Source organism: Capra hircus, chromosome 2 (assembly GCF_001704415.2).
Source record: "Capra hircus breed San Clemente chromosome 2, ASM170441v1, whole genome shotgun sequence".
Lineage (NCBI taxonomy): Eukaryota > Metazoa > Chordata > Mammalia > Artiodactyla > Bovidae > Capra > Capra hircus.
The window spans coordinates 135,810,671-135,828,228 of NC_030809.1; the positions used below are offsets into that span (position 1 = coordinate 135,810,671).

General features: G+C 39.7%; 1 protein-coding gene across 3 annotated transcripts in view; it reads left to right on the top strand.

Annotated features, from left to right (window-relative positions):
- The window catches only part of LOC102186637 (E3 ubiquitin-protein ligase HERC2), a 240,331-nt gene that overhangs the window by 207,211 nt on the left and 15,562 nt on the right, over window positions 1–17,558 (top strand). For all 3 annotated transcript variants that reach the window (XM_005675805.3, XM_018066077.1, XM_018066078.1), the window contains exons 79-83: window positions 4,386–4,600; window positions 11,322–11,499; window positions 12,012–12,173; window positions 14,150–14,241; window positions 14,447–14,586. In XM_005675805.3, coding sequence (XP_005675862.2) covers window positions 4,386–4,600; window positions 11,322–11,499; window positions 12,012–12,173; window positions 14,150–14,241; window positions 14,447–14,586 — 787 coding nt within the window. The remainder of the gene's footprint in view (window positions 1–4,385; window positions 4,601–11,321; window positions 11,500–12,011; window positions 12,174–14,149; window positions 14,242–14,446; window positions 14,587–17,558) is intronic.

Here is a 17,558-nt window from a genome sequence, read left to right on the forward strand (position 1 = left end):
GAGACCCAGGGTCATGAGTGTGATCATCATAATATATTTGTCTTACCCATTCCACATCAGGTTATGATACTATATTATCTGTTTAACTTACAACAGTTTACATGAAACAATACAAATTTATTATGTCACAGTCTGTCTGGGTGGCTTAGGTTGGTCCTCCAACGTAGAATCTCTCATCAGGCTGCAGTTGCTGCAGGACTGGCCTGAGGAAGATTCAGCTTGCCATGACCTATTGCCTGAGGTTGCCTTCAGCTCTTTGCCATCTCACAACATGTCAGCTGGCTTTATCAAAGCAGTAGAGCCTGAGAGCAAGACAGAAGTCACAGTCTCGTGCAAGCTAACACAGAAGTGACATGTCATCCCTGTTGCTATATTCTATCCATTAGGAGAGTGTCACTGGGCTCAGCCCACATCTAAGGAGGGATTACATAGGGGCGGGAATCCTGCAAGCAGGGACTCTGGGAAGCAAATCAGAGGTTACCCGCCAGAAGTATCAAGGTCATGCTACCCAGAAGTATCAAGGGTTGAAGTGTAGCTCTCTTTTTTTTGTTTTTTGGAGTTTTCTGGTGGTTTTAACATATTTAAAATCTAAAGTTAATCAGTGTTTCTGTACTCCTCACACATAAGAAAGGCTGATACTTTGTTATTCTGTGTTTTGGTCCTAACCTGTGTCCCTAATGATAAGCATTATTATTATTGTTTTTTTATATAGACCATATAGTTTCTGGATTTACCCAAATGTTATGCACATCTTTTCTCACCAGTTATTTCTTATGTCCTGGATTATCTGGAATAATTTTCCTTCTCAGTTCAGTTCAGTCACTCAGTTGTGTCTGACTCTTTGCAACCCCATGGACTGCAGCACACCAGGCCTCCCTGTCCATCAGCAACTCCCAGTGTTTACTCAGATTCATGTCCATTGAGTTGGTGATGCCATTAACCATCTCATCCTCTGTCATCCCCTTCTCTAACTGCCTTCAATCTTTCCCAGCATCAGGGTCTTTTCAAATGAGTCAGTTCTTCACATCAGGTGGCCAGAGTATTGGAGCTTCAGCTTCAGCGTCAGTCCTTCCAATGAATATTCAGGACTGACTTCCTTTAGGATGGACTGGTTGGATCTCCTTGCAGTCCAAGGAACTCTCAAGAGTCTTCTCCAACACCACAGTTCAAAAGCATCAATTCTTTGGTGCTTAGCTTTCTTTATAGTCGAACTCTTAAATCCATACATGACTACTGGAAAAACTATAGCTTTGACTAGACAGGCCTTTGCTGACAAAATAGTGTCTCTGCTTTTTAATATGCTGTCTAGGTTGGTCATAACTTTTCTTCCAAGGAGCAAGCATCTTTTAATTTTATGGCTGCATCACCATCTACAGTGATTTTGGAGCCCCCCAAAATAAAGCCTATCACCGTTTCCACTGTTTCCCCATCTGTTTTCCATGATGTGATGGGACCAGATACCATGATCTTCGTTTTCTGAATGTTGAGCTTTAAGCCAACTTTTCCACTCTCCTCTTTCACTTTCAAGAGGCTCTTTAGTTCTTCTTTGCTTTATAATAAGGGTGGTGTCATCTGCATATCTTCTTCACTGTATAATAAGGGTGGTGTCATCTGCATATCTGAGGTTATTGATATTTCTCTAAGCAGTCTTGATTCCAGCTCAGCGTTTCTTATAATGTACTCTGCATATAAATTAAATGGATGACAATATACAGCCTTTCCCTATTTGGAACCGTGTTGTTCCATGTCCAGTTCTCCCTGTTGCCTCCTGACCTGCATACAGATTTCTCAAGAGGCAGATCAGGTGGTCAGTCCTTCTACTGATACTTTAAACATGTATTTTCAGTTTCTTTTAGTGAGGGTCTCTTGTTGGTTAATCTCCTGATTGGTTTTTTCTTTTTTTAATATCTTGATTTTGTCCTTTTTCTAGGTCAGGGTTGCAAACTTTTTCTGTGAAGGTTGCCATAGTATTTTTTGGCTATGGGACTCATACAGTCTGATCTCTGTTAAAATTATGAAAGCAGCTTGAGGTGAATATGAAAATGAGTGAGTGTGCCTGTGCTCTAATAAAACTTTTGTTTTTTTAATAAAAAATAGGTGGTGGGCCTGACCTGGCCTGTGGGTAGTAATCCAAGCCATGTACTAGAGTATAAAATTTTCAGTTGACCTTTATTTTTTGTCAGTCTATTAAACATTTTATTCTTCTGGTTTTTGGCCCTCATTGATCATGACCTGGGATGTTAGCAGTCAGATTAACTTTTACCCAAATGAAAGTTAAATCCTTTCTTTGTATAACAGCTGCTTCTAAAATCTTTCTTTAGTGACTTATACTTTCACTATGGTATATTTAGATGTCAATTTCTTTTTTTTTTCCTGTCCTTTTTTTATTGTTTCCTTTTTTTTTTTTAACCAGGTGGTGAGGGATGAAGGATGGGCTTCCTGGTTCTAGGAACTGGTCTTTTAACATTCTGATAAATTCTCAGACATTATTTTTTCAAATATTGCCTCTCCCATATTTCTCTATGATTTGTACTTAAAACTCCGAGTTCTAATTGATGTTCAAGTGAGGAGGTCTATTCCCAATTCTCTCTTCTTTTCTGTTTCCTCTTCTTTCTGTGTTTCTTTGCCATATGCTCGGTAATTTCCTCAGAGCCATATGCTAGTTTTCTAATATTTCTTTACCTGCTTATAATCTCTTTTATGCATCAGGGCTTTTAATTTCAACTCTATTTTTTTAATTTCTGCAAATTCTGCTTTGTGTTGTCTTAGTCTCTCATTCCTTGGGAATACTTTCAAGCTTTTATTTCTTTAAACATAATATTGGACTTTGTTTCTTTTGACTCTTAGATAATGGGAATTTTTAAAATTATGAGCTGACTATTTTCCTTGAAAAATTTTATGTAGAAATTCTTTGAGATGAGGCCTAGTTTTTTTTGTTGTTGTTTTTATTTAGATTTGTTATGCAATTAATGGACACATTTAAAAAAATGATATCCTAAACTATTAGAATCTGTTAACATCTTAGTTAAATATCTGCAAGAAGTAGGACTCTGAAAGGATGGGACAGCTTTTTGAAGCATAGAAAACTGCCTCGAAATAGCTCCATGAAAGTTTCCAGGCAGAGACTGAGAGATCAGGCAGTATCTAAATGAAGAGAAAAAGAAGCCAGCGCATTTGTTTGCTTTTTCACATAGTGTTCTCTCCTGCCTCTGCTGGTTAAGAAGTTTGTGGTGTTAGAGGTCTGGTCTGAAGTCACTAATCAAAAGAGAATTTATGACCCTGGGGTACTACAAGTCTAAGCCATTGTAAATTAAATTCTCTACCTACAGAATTTAGACCATAGGTAGCATTAATTCAGACTGAAAACCAACTCAGTGACCAGCTTTTGTGGTTATGAATTCTCAGGAGAGATTTTCCACCCTTTCATTCAGCCCTAAGGTTGAGAAAGACAACTTTCTTTGTTTTCTTCTTAGTTCTCATTCAGTGTGAGTGGGAGGAAGCCCTTCTCAGTCTCTTCTTTCTGCAAAGTTTCCGGTTGGGCTTGACTCCTAACCCCCCACACCCTGTGCACTTGAGGCCTCAAAACATTCCCAGGGGAAGCTGTGTTTGGGCTCCTTTATCTGTCTGAATTCTTGGTTTTACTTCTTGTTTTGGGGCTTCAAGTTTCCTTCCTGTTGTGTCAGTGCAGCAGACCAGTTGAAACAATGTGAAGCAGCTTTTGAATTGTTACAGGAGGAGTGTTTGACATGCATTTGGAAATGGCAGTCTGATTTTTTTTTTATGATAAAGATGTTTTATATCCTAAATGAATTACCCACCTAGAATGAAAGAAAAATATAGTATGTTCTACTATGTGAGTTATATACTGCTTTGCTGAAATATTAGATACATGTATACTTTTCCTATGGGTATTTGTGTAGGTGTTATCTGGGATTTGCATATAGTGTGTGCATGTGTGCTTAGTCGCTTCAGTTGTGCCTGACTCTCTGCAACCCTATGGACCATGGCCTGCCAGGCTCCTCTGTCCATGGGATTTTCCAGGCAAGAATTCTGGAGTGGGTTGCCATTTCCTTCTCTGGGGTTGCATATAGTAGATGATTAAATTTTTCTTTGCTTTTCTTGGTATTAATTGCTACTCTAGACAAAAATAGAAGTACTTGCAGGGAAAAGATGTGTTTTCAAAATACATTTTCTGAATTTGGGGTTTCTATTAATTGTAATTTTTTCTTTAATTTTTAGAGTTCTGATAAAGAAAAAATAAAGTCTTAATTTTAAATTTCATTTTTCTGTGGTAAAAATACCTAGAGCATTGATTTGATTTATTGATTATTGAAATATGGGATCCTTAGATAAAAATATGATGTCTGTATTATTTTATCTTGTAGCTATATGCCACTGGGTATGGTGCGGGCGGCAGACTAGGAGTTGGAGGGACAGAATCGGTGTCCACCCCCACATTACTTGAATCCATTCAGCATGTGTTCATTAAGAAAGTAGCTGTGAACTCAGGAGGAAAACACTGTCTTGCCCTCTCTTCAGAAGGAGAAGTTTACTCTTGGGGTGAAGCAGAAGATGGGAAGTTGGGGCATGGCAACAGAAGGTATTTTGTGAAAACATCATTTTCAGTGTTATGTTTTCCTTTTCTTGATTTTGTTTGTGCTAATGCTTGTATAGTATATTGGCAGTTTGTTTTTAAGGACAACATCTGCAATAATCTACTCAAACTTAATGACTTATTTAGCAGAAATAATTCATGTAACATTATTTAGGCTCGCCTACATGACCTCTCTGTTGGGGGACATCAAATCTGAATTTTGATTTCTGATTACCAAGTATGGTGAGCTTCATCTTGTCCTTTCCCCTGAGGCTGCTCACCCTGGTCCTAGTTCTCCACTAATAGCTGGCATTTTGTTAACATGCAGATGCTAAACCTATAAATACAGAGCAAATGGCAGTGAGGGGGAAGGAACACACAGATGACACAGTTTTTTACACAAAACAACCAAACTCAGTAATTTTTAAAAAGTAATGGGAACTAAAAGCCACATTGGAGTCACAGGACCTTTGCATCTGAAATAACTGAAGCACCAGGCAAGACACATGAAACAGCAGCCCTCAAGGCATTGAGTAATAGGTGATAAAGTGTGTTCAGTGATCTCCAGTGAGCACTGACATTGCTTGTGGGGAGCCTGAGAGGCAAGGAATAGGTCACCTAAAAAGATTGGGGGGGAGCGTTTTCAGAGCTCACGGAGCTCAGTAGATAGTGCCTACTCCCAAACCTCATAATTCATAGGCCACTAAGTAGAGGACTAAGAATGATGGGGCACAAAATTGCCAAAGAAATTTAACCACAGACTAACTGAATATTGTTTTGATCCCACTAACAAAGCTAGAAAAAGCTAGACATGAAAGGACTAAACTGTTTACAGGTAACTTAACTATGCTGTAGAGATCAAAGCTCAAGAATATGTTATGGATACAAACAGTATATAGTATTTACAGCGTTGTTCATTTCGTCAAAAATTATCAGGCACATGTCTCTTCAGTAGTGTTGGGAAAATTACATGTTTAAATGCAAAAGAATGAAATTGGACCCCTGTCTTACACCCCTCACAAAAATTTGCTCAAAATGGGTTAAAAACTTGACTATAAGATCTGAAACAATGAAACTCCTGTAAGAAAACATAGGGGAAAAGGTCTTTGGCATTAGTCTTAGCATTAATTTTTTGGATATGACACTAAAAGCAAAAGCAACAAAAACAAATGGGACTCATCAAACTGAAAACCTACTGCACAGCAAAAGGAACAGCACAGTGAAAAGGCATCCTATGGAATGAGAGAAGATATCTGCAAATCATGTAACTGATCAGGGGTTAATATCCAAAATACATAGGAAACAGTGTCTAAGACCTAAAATACAGTTCATAGGATTAATGGCAGATTAAGCATTACAGAAGAAAAGGACAGTGCGCTTGAATACAAAACAGTAGAAACTATTCAAATGAACCAGAAGAAAAGAATACATAAAAGACCATAGTATCAGTGAGCTGTGGGCAACCTCCAGTGGCCCAGTATATGCATAATCAAAGATGAGGAGGATGGAGATTTTGAAGATGTAACGGCTGAAAAAATTTCAAATTCGATGAAAATTATAAACCCACAGATAGAAGAAGCTCAGAGACCCCTAAACAAGAGAAACACATGAAGGAAACTACACCAGAGCATATCATAATCAAATTGCTCAAGATCATTGATTAGGAGAAAAAAAATTTAAAGCAGCTAGAGGGAAAAATACCAGTTATATACAGAATAACAGATGAAGGGTGGTAGTGAATTTCTGATGAGCAGTAATGCAAGCTAGAATACAGTGGAGATACTGAAGTAAAAATAACTGTCAGCCTAGGTGTTTTTACTCAAGAGAAATTGTTTTTTCAAGAATGAAGTTTAAATAGACTTATGCAGCCATATAAAAGCTGAAATAATTCAACACCTCTGGTTCTGTACAGCTAAAAATTTAAAGATATTACTTCAAATAGAGGAGAATTACACCAGATGGAATCAGAGGTCTATAAAATGAATGAGGAAATTACTCATGGATTAATATGGTAATATTTTCCCTTATCTCTTTAAGAGATAATTGAATATTTCCAGGGTATGATAAAAATGAACTGAGGATGCCTAAAATATAGGAATAAAATATATGACAGCAGTAGCACAGAGGCTGAGGGTGGAGTGGAAGTGGACATATCCTGTTGCAAAGTTCTTATACTATGCCTGATGTAGTCCATGGCCCCAAACTAAACTGTAGTGATTAGAGATGCATTTTGCCATCCCCCAGTGCAACCACAAAAATAGTGCAACAAAAAGTTTCATCTGATAAGCCAACAAAGGAGTTAAAATGAATCATAAAATTTACTTACAAGAAACCAGAAAAAGAGAAAAAAATGGGGTAAACAGATGAGACAAATGGTAAGCAAAATAGTAAGATGTAGCTCTAACCCAAAATATATTAACAGTCACTTCAAATGTTAAATGATCTAAACAACACAGTTAAAAGTAAAATTGTCAGAATGGATATAAAAGCATGATCAAATAATATGCTACATTGAACAAACTTTGTATTTAACACATAGATCTGTTCAGAAACATAAATAGATTAAAAGGGTGGGAAAATATGCAAAAGAAAGCTGAAATACCTGTATTAATGTTACACAAACTAAAGTTCACATTAGAGAATATAAACAAGGATAAAAAGGGTCATTTTATGTAATGATATGGTCAGTTGATCAAGAGGATATAATATTCCTAAATGTTCACACAGCCAATAATCTTTGAGATACACGAAATTAAAATTACTGAGCTGCAAGGAGAAACATATCTGCAGTTGAAGATTTTAGTATTCCTCCCTCAATAACCAAGGCTAGAGCTCCAGTTCTTTGGCTACCTGATTCAAAGAGCTGGCGCATTAGAAAAGACTTTGATGCTGGAAAGATTTAAGGGCAAGAGGAGAAGGGGCGACAGAGGATGAGGTGGTTGGATGGCATCACTGGCTCAGTGGCATGAGTTTGAGCAAACTCCTGGAGACAGTGAAGGGCAGGAAAGCCTGGAGTGCTGCAGTACATGGGGTTGCAAAGAGTTGGCCATGACTTAGTAACTGAACAACAACTCAATAACTGCTAGAGTTGGTGGATAGAAATCTGTCAGGAGACTTGAACAACTTTATCGACCAACTTGATCACAATAGCATACTGCTTACTTAACAAGACATTGTTTTCAAGTACACATGGAACAGCTGCTAATATAGATCATAATTTGGGCCAGAAAACAAATCTCATAAATAAAAAAGATTCAAGTTATATAAAAGATTTTCCCTGACCACAATGGAATTAATTAAAAATCGAGTAAATCAATAACGTATAGGAAATCCTCCATTTATTTGGAAAGTAAGTAAAACATGTTAAAATAACTGATGGGTCAAAGAAAGAATCAGTTAAATTAGAAACAATTTGGAACTGAGTGAAAGTGAAAACAGCATGTAAAAATATGTAGGATCCAGAAGAAGCAGTACTTAGAAGGAAATTTATAGCATAAAATCCCTTTTTATAAAAGAAAAATGGTTCCTAACAATGACCTCAGCTTCTACTTTAAGAAACTAGAATAAGAAAGACAAAGTGAGCAGAAGGAAGGAAATAAGAAAGAAAGATCAGAGCAAGAATCCATGAAATAGAAAACAGAAAAATGGAAGAAAATGAAAGAAAACATAAGTCAGTTCTTTGAGAAAGTGTAATCAATGAAAACCTCCATTTAAACTGATCTTTCTCTAACACACACACACACACACACACACACACACACACACTGTGAGTGTGTAGGAATATCAGGAATGAGGGCGTTTTCGTCACTTAAGATGTGTAGTTACTGAAAGATGAAGTATGTTGAATAACTTTATGCAAACGGATTTAACTGTTTAGATGAAATGGACATCTTCCTCAAAGGACACACATTCTTTAATGCTGACTCAGGAAAGATGAATAGCCCTGTGTCTATTTAAAAAATTGAATTTTCCACAAATAAGTCTTCAGGATCATATAGATGACTAGTGATTTCTACCACACATATAAGTAACAGATAATACCAATTCTGCACAAACTATTTCAGAATAGTGAAGAAGGGAGTTTGCTCCAATTTAGTCTTTTGTGGGGACAGTTATATTCTTATATCAAAATCAGACTCAGATATTATTAGGAAAATACAGACCAATATCCTTCATTGACATAGATGTAAAAATTCTTAATAGTTTAGAAAATTGAGTATTAACAGTATGTAAAAGGATAAAGCAGTATGGCCAAGTGAGGTTTATGCCAGAAATTGGATAATTGTTTTAACATTAAAAAATTGATCAGTATAAAAAAGAAAAATTATTTTGATTATCTCAATGGATGAAAGGCAGAAAAGCATTTGGCAGATTAACCTTTGTTTCTGATAAAAACAACTTTCAGCAATATAGGAAGGAAAGAAAACTTCCTGAACTTGATGCAGGACATCTGTGTTAAACCTGGGACTAACACGGCACCTGATAGTGGCAGACCGAGCACTTTTCCCATCTCCAGGAGCAAGACAGGGCCGCCTCCTGATGTCAGCAGGCGCATTCAGCATTGTTTAGCAGGCTTAGCAAGTGCAGTACAACAATGCAGAGAGGGAAAAGGCACTCAGATTGGAGAGAGAATTTGTTGCTGTTCAGTCGCTCAGTCCAACTCTTTGTGACCGCATGAACTGCAGCACACCTGACTCCCCGGTCCTTTACTATCTCCTGGAGCTTGCTCAAACTCATGTCCATTGAGTCGGTGATGCCATCCAACCATCTCGTCCTCTGTCATCTCCTTTTCCTCCTGCCTTCCATCTTTCTCAGCATCAGGGTCTTTTCTAATGAGTCCACTGTTTTCATCAGGTGGCCAAAGTATTGGAGATTCAGCTTCAGCATCAGTCCTTCCAGTGAATATTCAGAATTAAAACTGTCCATTTACACATAATATAATTATTTATGTAGAAAATCTGATGGTATCTACAGAAAAGCTATTGGAATTAAGAGGTGAGATTAGCAAAGTTGCAGGATAGAAGATCAGTAAATAAAAGTCAGTTGTAGACAAATGAAACATTGCTGTATCAAAAAAAGTCAATTGTGTGTCTTTATACATATTACATATGCAATCAGAAATTGAAATTTTAAAATACTACTAAAATTGAAATAGGAATATATTTGACTCTAAAATATGGATAACTTACAGACAACAAAAAAAAAACCCTATAAAAATGTTACTGAGCAATTGTAAAAGACCAAAAATTATGGAGGAGTACACTGTGTTCATGCATTGGAAGACTCAAACAACCCCTTCCCATTCAAAATTTCTGTAGAAATTGACAAGCTGATTATAAAATTCATGTGGAAATGCAAAGTACTTATAATAGTAAAAACAAACTTTGAGCAAAGTTGGAGAGCTGATACTACCTAACTTCATGTCTCATTATAAAGATATAGTAATCAAGACTGGGAGATACTGTAAAGAAAGAGAAATGTGTCAGTAGAGCAGAACAGGATGGGGAGTCCAAAAATGCACTTGCAAATGCTGACACAATAAGTATGGAAGAATGAAATTTGATTTGTCCCTCACAATTTGCATTGAATAATTTACAGAAGTGCAAAGACAAGTTTTTGGAAAAAAGATAAGTCTTTTCAATGAATGGTTTTGAACAATTCAGTAACCATATGGTAAACAGTGAACTTAAATTCTTACCCTGTACCATTAATATCCAGATTAAATCCTTCACTTTCTACCTAGGCTAACTAGCCGTTCTTCTGTTCAGATCTGGTTTAAAGCATGGACTGTGCAACATGTCCAGTAATCTGTCCAGAAATAAGGACTATAGCCTAAATTCCATATACCATAGCCTGAAATCTTCAGCCTTGCCTAAGGGAATACCTCGATCTTTGAACGTGAATTATCTTGCATCGTATCCAACATTAACTCATACACCTAAAACTGAAAACTTCTAGAAGAAAGCATGGGGAAAACTTTTGTGACCTTAAGTCAGACAAAGATTTTTAGCTAGAACTCCAAAAGCATAATTCAATAAAGAAGAATAGGATAGATCGGACTTCATAAAAACTGTGAACTTCTGTTTGAATAACTTCACAATTTTTATAAAGACAGTGTTAAGACAGACATGCTACAGACTGGGAAAACATTTGCCATCATATATTTGACTAAGGTCTTATATCTGAAATCATTAAAAAGAGCTTTCAAAACTCAAGAGAAAGAAGTTTGTTGTCAGTGCTTGTCATGTTGTAGACTATTTGAGTCTGTAAATAAAAAGTTGATTTATAGCAAGGGTGGATAACCTGTTTCTCTAAAAGGCCAGATACTAATAAATATTTTGTCAGTCACATACCATCTTTATTGTCTATGCTTCTTTCTTGTGTTGTTTGTTTGTTTTACAACCCTTAAAAAATGTAAAACCCATTCTCAGTTCACTGGCCTTTCAAAAACAGTAAACCTGTAAGTACTACCCCTTGATTTAGACTGTACATCTCTTCTCTGGCACTTGGCAGCGTGTATAAAAGAAGGTAGGTAGCATATTATGTAATTTAGAGTTCAGGCCTGAAAGATTCCTTCAGATTGATTTTTTTTTTTAATAATTGACTTGATGTCGATTGAGAGGTGTGCATTGAATAAGTGAACAGCAAACCAGAAGCCTAATATTAAATAATTTAAAAACATCCAGGAATTACACTCTTTCTGCTCTATTTGGTGATGTTTCTGCAGTCCGTGTGACCGTCCTCGTGTCATTGAGTCTCTGAGAGGAACTGAGGTGGTTGATGTTGCTGCCGGAGGAGCCCACAGCGCTTGTGTCACTGCAGCTGGGGACCTCTACACCTGGGGCAAAGGCCGGTATGGCCGTCTGGGGCACAGTGACAGTGAGGACCAGTTAAAGCCGAAGCTGGTGAGGAGAAGCTTTGCTTGGGAGGTCTGGAGGGACAGCTTGCCAGTGTCATTATTCTTTTTTAGAAATAAAAAGTATTTCCTGTTGCAGATTCGTTTTAGTTTTAGAGTTAACGGTTTTATTTTTGGTGGGAATAAAAACAATCTTGGTATATTTTCCATAGGTCATTTAAACAGGATAGTGTTGAAATTTTATCTACACTAGTAAATATTGCTCTGGCATCTACCTAGAGACTTTTGTCTCCTAGAAGGCCCAGTTTTTTTGGGTGAGGCCATAAGGTGGCAGAACTGAGCCTTGGACACTGAGACCTGCCTCTTACAGCTGAGATGCCTGTAGTTTGAATATGTGAGGGGTATTTTCTATGTTGTCTTATAGGATTATTAAGGTTACCTGTTTTTTGGGAAGAATTAAAACAGGCATCCCCAAAACAAAGAAATAATTCCTCAGCCTCTCTCAGGGAGATGCTCTTTCCTGTTGTGGTCAGATAACCCCTAAGTCCCTTTTCTCTGCAGGTGGAGGCGTTGCAGGGCCACCGTGTGGTCGATGTTGCCTGTGGCAGCGGAGATGCCCAGACCCTCTGCCTCACGGATGACGACACTGTCTGGTCCTGGGGGGATGGGGACTACGGCAAGCTGGGCAGAGGAGGCAGTGATGGCTGCAAGGTGCCCATGAAGGTATTTCTCTTGACATTTCTGGGGCCCTTGGGTGTGAGGTCTCTGGAGCTCAGGTTGCTTATGGGCACCATCCACGTGCACAAGCCCAGGGCCCTACTGGGCTCATGTCCTGTCCTATACTGCATCAACTTCATCTTTTAACTTCTTGGGAGAAAATATAATGGGTTATTATTGGGCGAAAAGTGAGTGAAAGACCCAGAGGTATAAAGATGTAAGTGCTGTTTTGTGCTCTCTTAGAAAGTGAGGAATCACGTAGTCTGTGGTTTTCATTAGTATGTAGCCCTATTTGAGGAAAAACCACCAACTCATTCACACTCTTCAGTTTACTGAGGTCTGTACCTATGCAGTGTACTAGTACTTGCTGAAAGGCTGCATCTGGCTTAGTCAGAAGATGTTAGATGGACGTCTTGTGAGAAGCCAAGAGAAGAGGCTTCACTTAAGCTGAGTGGCTCTGGGTAGTTTATTAACATTTGTGGTCACAACTGTATTTTGCCTTTGTGAATAGGTAGTTGGCAGAGGGGTTTCGTTCATTGGTGTGCTTGGGTCACTTGCTGACTGCCTAGCAGCCTGCAGCTGTGATTTGCTGTGGACTTGGGAGTGCAGGTGCTGTGAAAGAAAGCTAGAAGCTGTCTCTGCTTGGCATCCTCTCTTGCTGGTGTTCTGAGACTGCCCGTGTGGAATAGAGGCCAGCACGGTGCATGGGCAGCCTGGGAGGGGGTGGGAGCCACTCAAGGCCAGTCAGAATATGAACCTGAGCTGGGACTGCCAGGCTGTTCTTCTCAGAGCTGTGCCACTCAGTACAATAGCCACTGGCCATACCTGACTACTAAAATGTTAGCTTAAATCAGAACTAGTAAGTAAAATTACAGTTGACTCCCTTGCTTAACAGTATCCACATTTCAGGAGCTGATGTGCTTCCATGCTGGGCGGTGTGGACACCATAGGCTTCATTATCATGTGTGGCATTGGCAGGTGCTGGCTAGAGGCAGGGCATGATGAAGGAGGTGGCACCTGCACCTCTGTGCCATGAGGCTGTGGCTGCTCAGGGCCTCCTTGGCAGGTGCTGCTGGAAAATCTGGGACTCAAGGCTGCCTCCTTGTCCTAATCACCACTTTCTCTTTTCCCTTATAGTTATATGGAATTTTATGCAACCACATGACAAGTTGCTTATGATTTCCAGATTTAATTGTTGACTTCTTTATGTTGAGAAAGCTTTAGACTTAACCAGGATTGAAATGTCAAGTACTTGGGGAGAGGGGGCACTGGAGGATATTAACTGATATCATTGTGATGGGGGTGGGGTGAGGAAAAAACTAAAAGAATTAAGTTATTACTAATTTAAATTCATAATTAAGTATGAGAACTTGAGTCCGGGAACAGTCACAAGTAATAAGGAGCATAGTTTGATAGGTGAAGAAAGATAATAGCTAGGTAAATGAATCCCAACAAGACCTCTGGTGCTGGCTATGAAGGTTCTGGACCCTTGAGCAGGCAGGGGCTGGGAGTGGATTCTAATATGGGCGTGATCACCATTGTGTTTAATTGGAATAACCTGGGCAGATGGATTGCTGGTATTAGAGGGCCAGAACCCTGTTTGTCTTGGCTACTCCTCCCTGTTACCTGCTCCTGCTCCACTGTGGACTTCCACGTCTCGGAAGGCTGATGTGAAGTGCAGGGCTTGCTGGAGAGTGGAGCTGCCATAAAGAGAAACTGAGTTGGGAGAGTGAATTCTGGGAACAAGTAGTGTGTTCATTTACGCGGCGGGTCTCATGGGTCTCTGGCTGCCTGTGGCCTCTGTACCCTCAGAGCCTTTTGAGAACACTTGGTTACATGGAGCAAGATTTTAAGTTGTAATAAATATTTGGCATAGGAGTAAGGGTTTTCAGAGTTCTTTATTAGATTTCGTTTAGTATATGCGTGCAGCCATCAGCAAAATCCTTGATTCAATCAGTCTAATTGAACCGTTTCCCTTCTAGATTGACTCTCTTACGGGCCTTGGAGTGGTTAAAGTGGAATGTGGATCCCAGTTTTCTGTCGCCCTTACCAAGTCTGGTGCTGTTTACACTTGGTATGCAAGATTCTGTTTATTTAATTGCACCAAAACCAATGATTGTTAATTTGAAGTTACATTAACTGTCTTTCTGTAGACTGAAATGTAACTTCTGTGGCAGGCTGCAATTTCTGTCTTCCTGTAGGTGTTTGCACCAGAAGGGTGGGGCAGCATGGTGAACCAGATGGCACTGTACTCATAAGTTCCATGTTCTTGTGTGCAGGGGCAAAGGTGATTATCATAGGCTGGGTCATGGATCTGATGATCATGTTAGAAGACCTCGGCAAGTCCAAGGGCTGCAGGGGAAGAAGGTCATTGCCATTGCCACTGGCTCCCTGCACTGTGTGTGCTGCTCTGAGGACGGTAGGTGGAGGCGATTTTGTGACTTGGAGGTGTGTGATCTGAGAGGTCAGGGATGAATGCACAGCTGTAAGGTGGGGGCGGGGAGGTGGGTATGGAGGGATTCATTACTGTATTCTGAAAAGACATCTGTGGTGTCGGCCCTTGTGAATATATTGTGTTTCGTGGCAGAAAAGAGTTAGCAGAGCAGGGCTGCTGTGGCTGTTTTTATTTATTTTTTCTTAATTGCAGTATAACTGCTTTACAATGTATTAGTTTCTGCTGTATGATGAAGTAAATCAGCTGTATATATATATATATGTATGTATGTATGTGTGTATGAGGTCAGTTCAGTTGCTCAGTTGTTCTGACTCTTGTGACCCCATGGACTGCAGCATGCCAGGCCTCCCTGTCCATCACCAACTCCCAGAGTTTACTCAAACTCATGTCCATTGAGTCTGTGATGCCATCCAATCATCTCATCCTCTGTCCCCTTCTCCTCCCACCTTCAATCTTTCCCAGCATCAGGGTCTTTTCAAATGAGTCAGTTCTTTGGCATCAGGTGGCCAAATATCCCCTCCCTCTTGAGCCTCCTTGCCTCCCAACCCCCATCCTATTCATCTGGTCATCACAAAGCACCAAGCGAAGCTTCCTGTGCCATGCGGCATTTTCCCACTAGCCATCTGTTTTACACATAGTAGTACATATATGTCAATCCTCATCTCCCAATTCATCCCATTCTCCCCTTGCTCCATGGCTATTTTTGGAAAGGCCTGCTTGTGAGGTTGGCCTTCAACTGGCTTCTGGGAACCTGGATTTTAGGCTAACCTACTAGCCCTGATTGAAAGAGGCCTTGTTAGAATGTTTGAAAAGAGTGTGGTCTCTGCTGAAACCTGCTTCCTTCTGGGGGCGGAATCTGGAACTTGGGTACGTGCTGAACAGAGGTGCCTGCATGATCTCCCCCAGTCAAAGTCCTGGGCACTGAGTTTCTAATGAGCTTCCCTGGTGGACAGCACATCACACATGGCCACAGCTTGTTACTCAGGGATCTAAATATGTCCGTGTGACAGCCCCTGCAGGGGAACTGTTGGGAGCTCGCTCCTGGTTTTCTCTGCACTTCATCCATGTGCTGTTTGCTGATTTTGCTTTGTGTCGCTGTAATGAACTGTGGCTCTGTGTATGATGTGCTGAGTTCTTGACCATTTTATTTACTTGTTCTCATCAGATACTTAAAATTTTTTTGTTTTCATGTTGTTGGACTCATGGTTTCCTAATTTATTTAACGAGTTATATATATATGTAAGCTTGTTTCATGCAAGGGGATGGGCACAATAAAGGACAGATAGGGTAAGGACTTAACAGAAGCAGAAGAGACTAAGAAGAGGTGGCAAGAACACACAGAAGAACTATACAAGAAAGGTCTTAAATGACCCAGATAACCACGATTGTTTGTGGCCACTCACCTAGAGCCAGACATCCTGGCGTGTGACGTCAAGTGGGCCGTAGGAAGCATTACTACAAACAAAGCTAGTGGAGGCGGTGGAATTCCAGCTGAGCTATTTCAGATCCAAAGGATGATGCTGTTAAAGTGTTGCACTCAATATGTTAGCACATCTGGAAAGCTCAGCAGTGACCACAGGGCTGGAAAAGGTCAGTTTTCATTCCAGTTCCAAAGAAAGGCAATGCCAAAAATTGTTCAGACTACCATACAGTGGTGCTCATTTCACATGCTAGCAGAGTTATGCTCAGATTCCTTCAAGCTAGGCTTTAGCAGTACATGAACTAAGAACTTCCAAATACACAAGCTGGGTTTAGAAAAGGCAGGGGAATCAGATATCAAACTGCCAATATCTGTTGGTTCATAGAGAAAGCAAGGGAATTCCAGAAAAATATCTACTTCTGCTTCATTGACTATGCTAAAGCCTTTGACAAATTGTGGAAAATTCTTAAAGAGATGGGAGTACCACACCTTATCTGCCTCCTAAGTAACCTGTATGTGGGTCAAGAAGCAGCAGTTAGGACCAGACATGGAACAACTGGCTGGTTCCAAATTGGGAAAGGAGTACAACAAGACTGTATATTGTCACATTGCTATTTAACTTCTATGCAGAGTATATTATGCAAAATACCAGCCTGGATAAATCACAGACTGGAGTCAAGATTACTGGGAGAAATATCAACAACCTCAGATTTGCGTATAATACCACTTCAATGGCAGAAAGTGAAGAGGAACTAAAGAGCCTCTTAATGAAAGTGAAAGAGGAGAGTGAAAAAGCTGGCTTAAAACTCAACATTCAAAAAAAGAAGATCATGGCATCTGGTCCCATCACTTCATGGCAAATAGATGGGGAAACAGTGGAAACAGAGAGAGACTTTATTTTCTTGTGTTGCAAAATCACTACAGATGGTGGCTACAGCCATGAAATTAAAAGACGCTTGCTCCTTGGAAGGAAGCTATGATAAACCTAGACAGTGTATATAAAAAGCAGAGCCATCACTTTACCAACAAAGGTCTATACAGTCAAAGCTATGGTTTCCAGCAGTCATGTATGAATGTGAGAGTTGAACCATAAAGAAAGCTGAGCACCGAAGAATTGATCCTTTCAGACTGTGGTGCTGGAGAATACTCTTGAGAGACCTTTGGACTTCAAGGAGATCACACCAGTCAATGCTAAAGGAAATCAACCTTATGAATATTCATTTGAAGTACTGATGATAAAGTTGAAGCTCCAATACTTTGGTCACCTGATGTGAAGAGCTGACTCATTGAAAAAGACTGATGCTGCAAAAGGAGAAGGGTGTGGCAGAGGATGAGAGGGTTAGATAATGTCACCGACTCAATGGACATATGAGTTTGAGCAACTCCAGGAGATAGTGGAGGACAGAGGAGCCTGGCATGCTGCACTCGATGGGGATGCAGACAGTCGGACACAACTTAGTCACTGAACAAGAAAAAAAATGTAAGCTGTTGCTATTACTTACTTTGATGCTCAAAT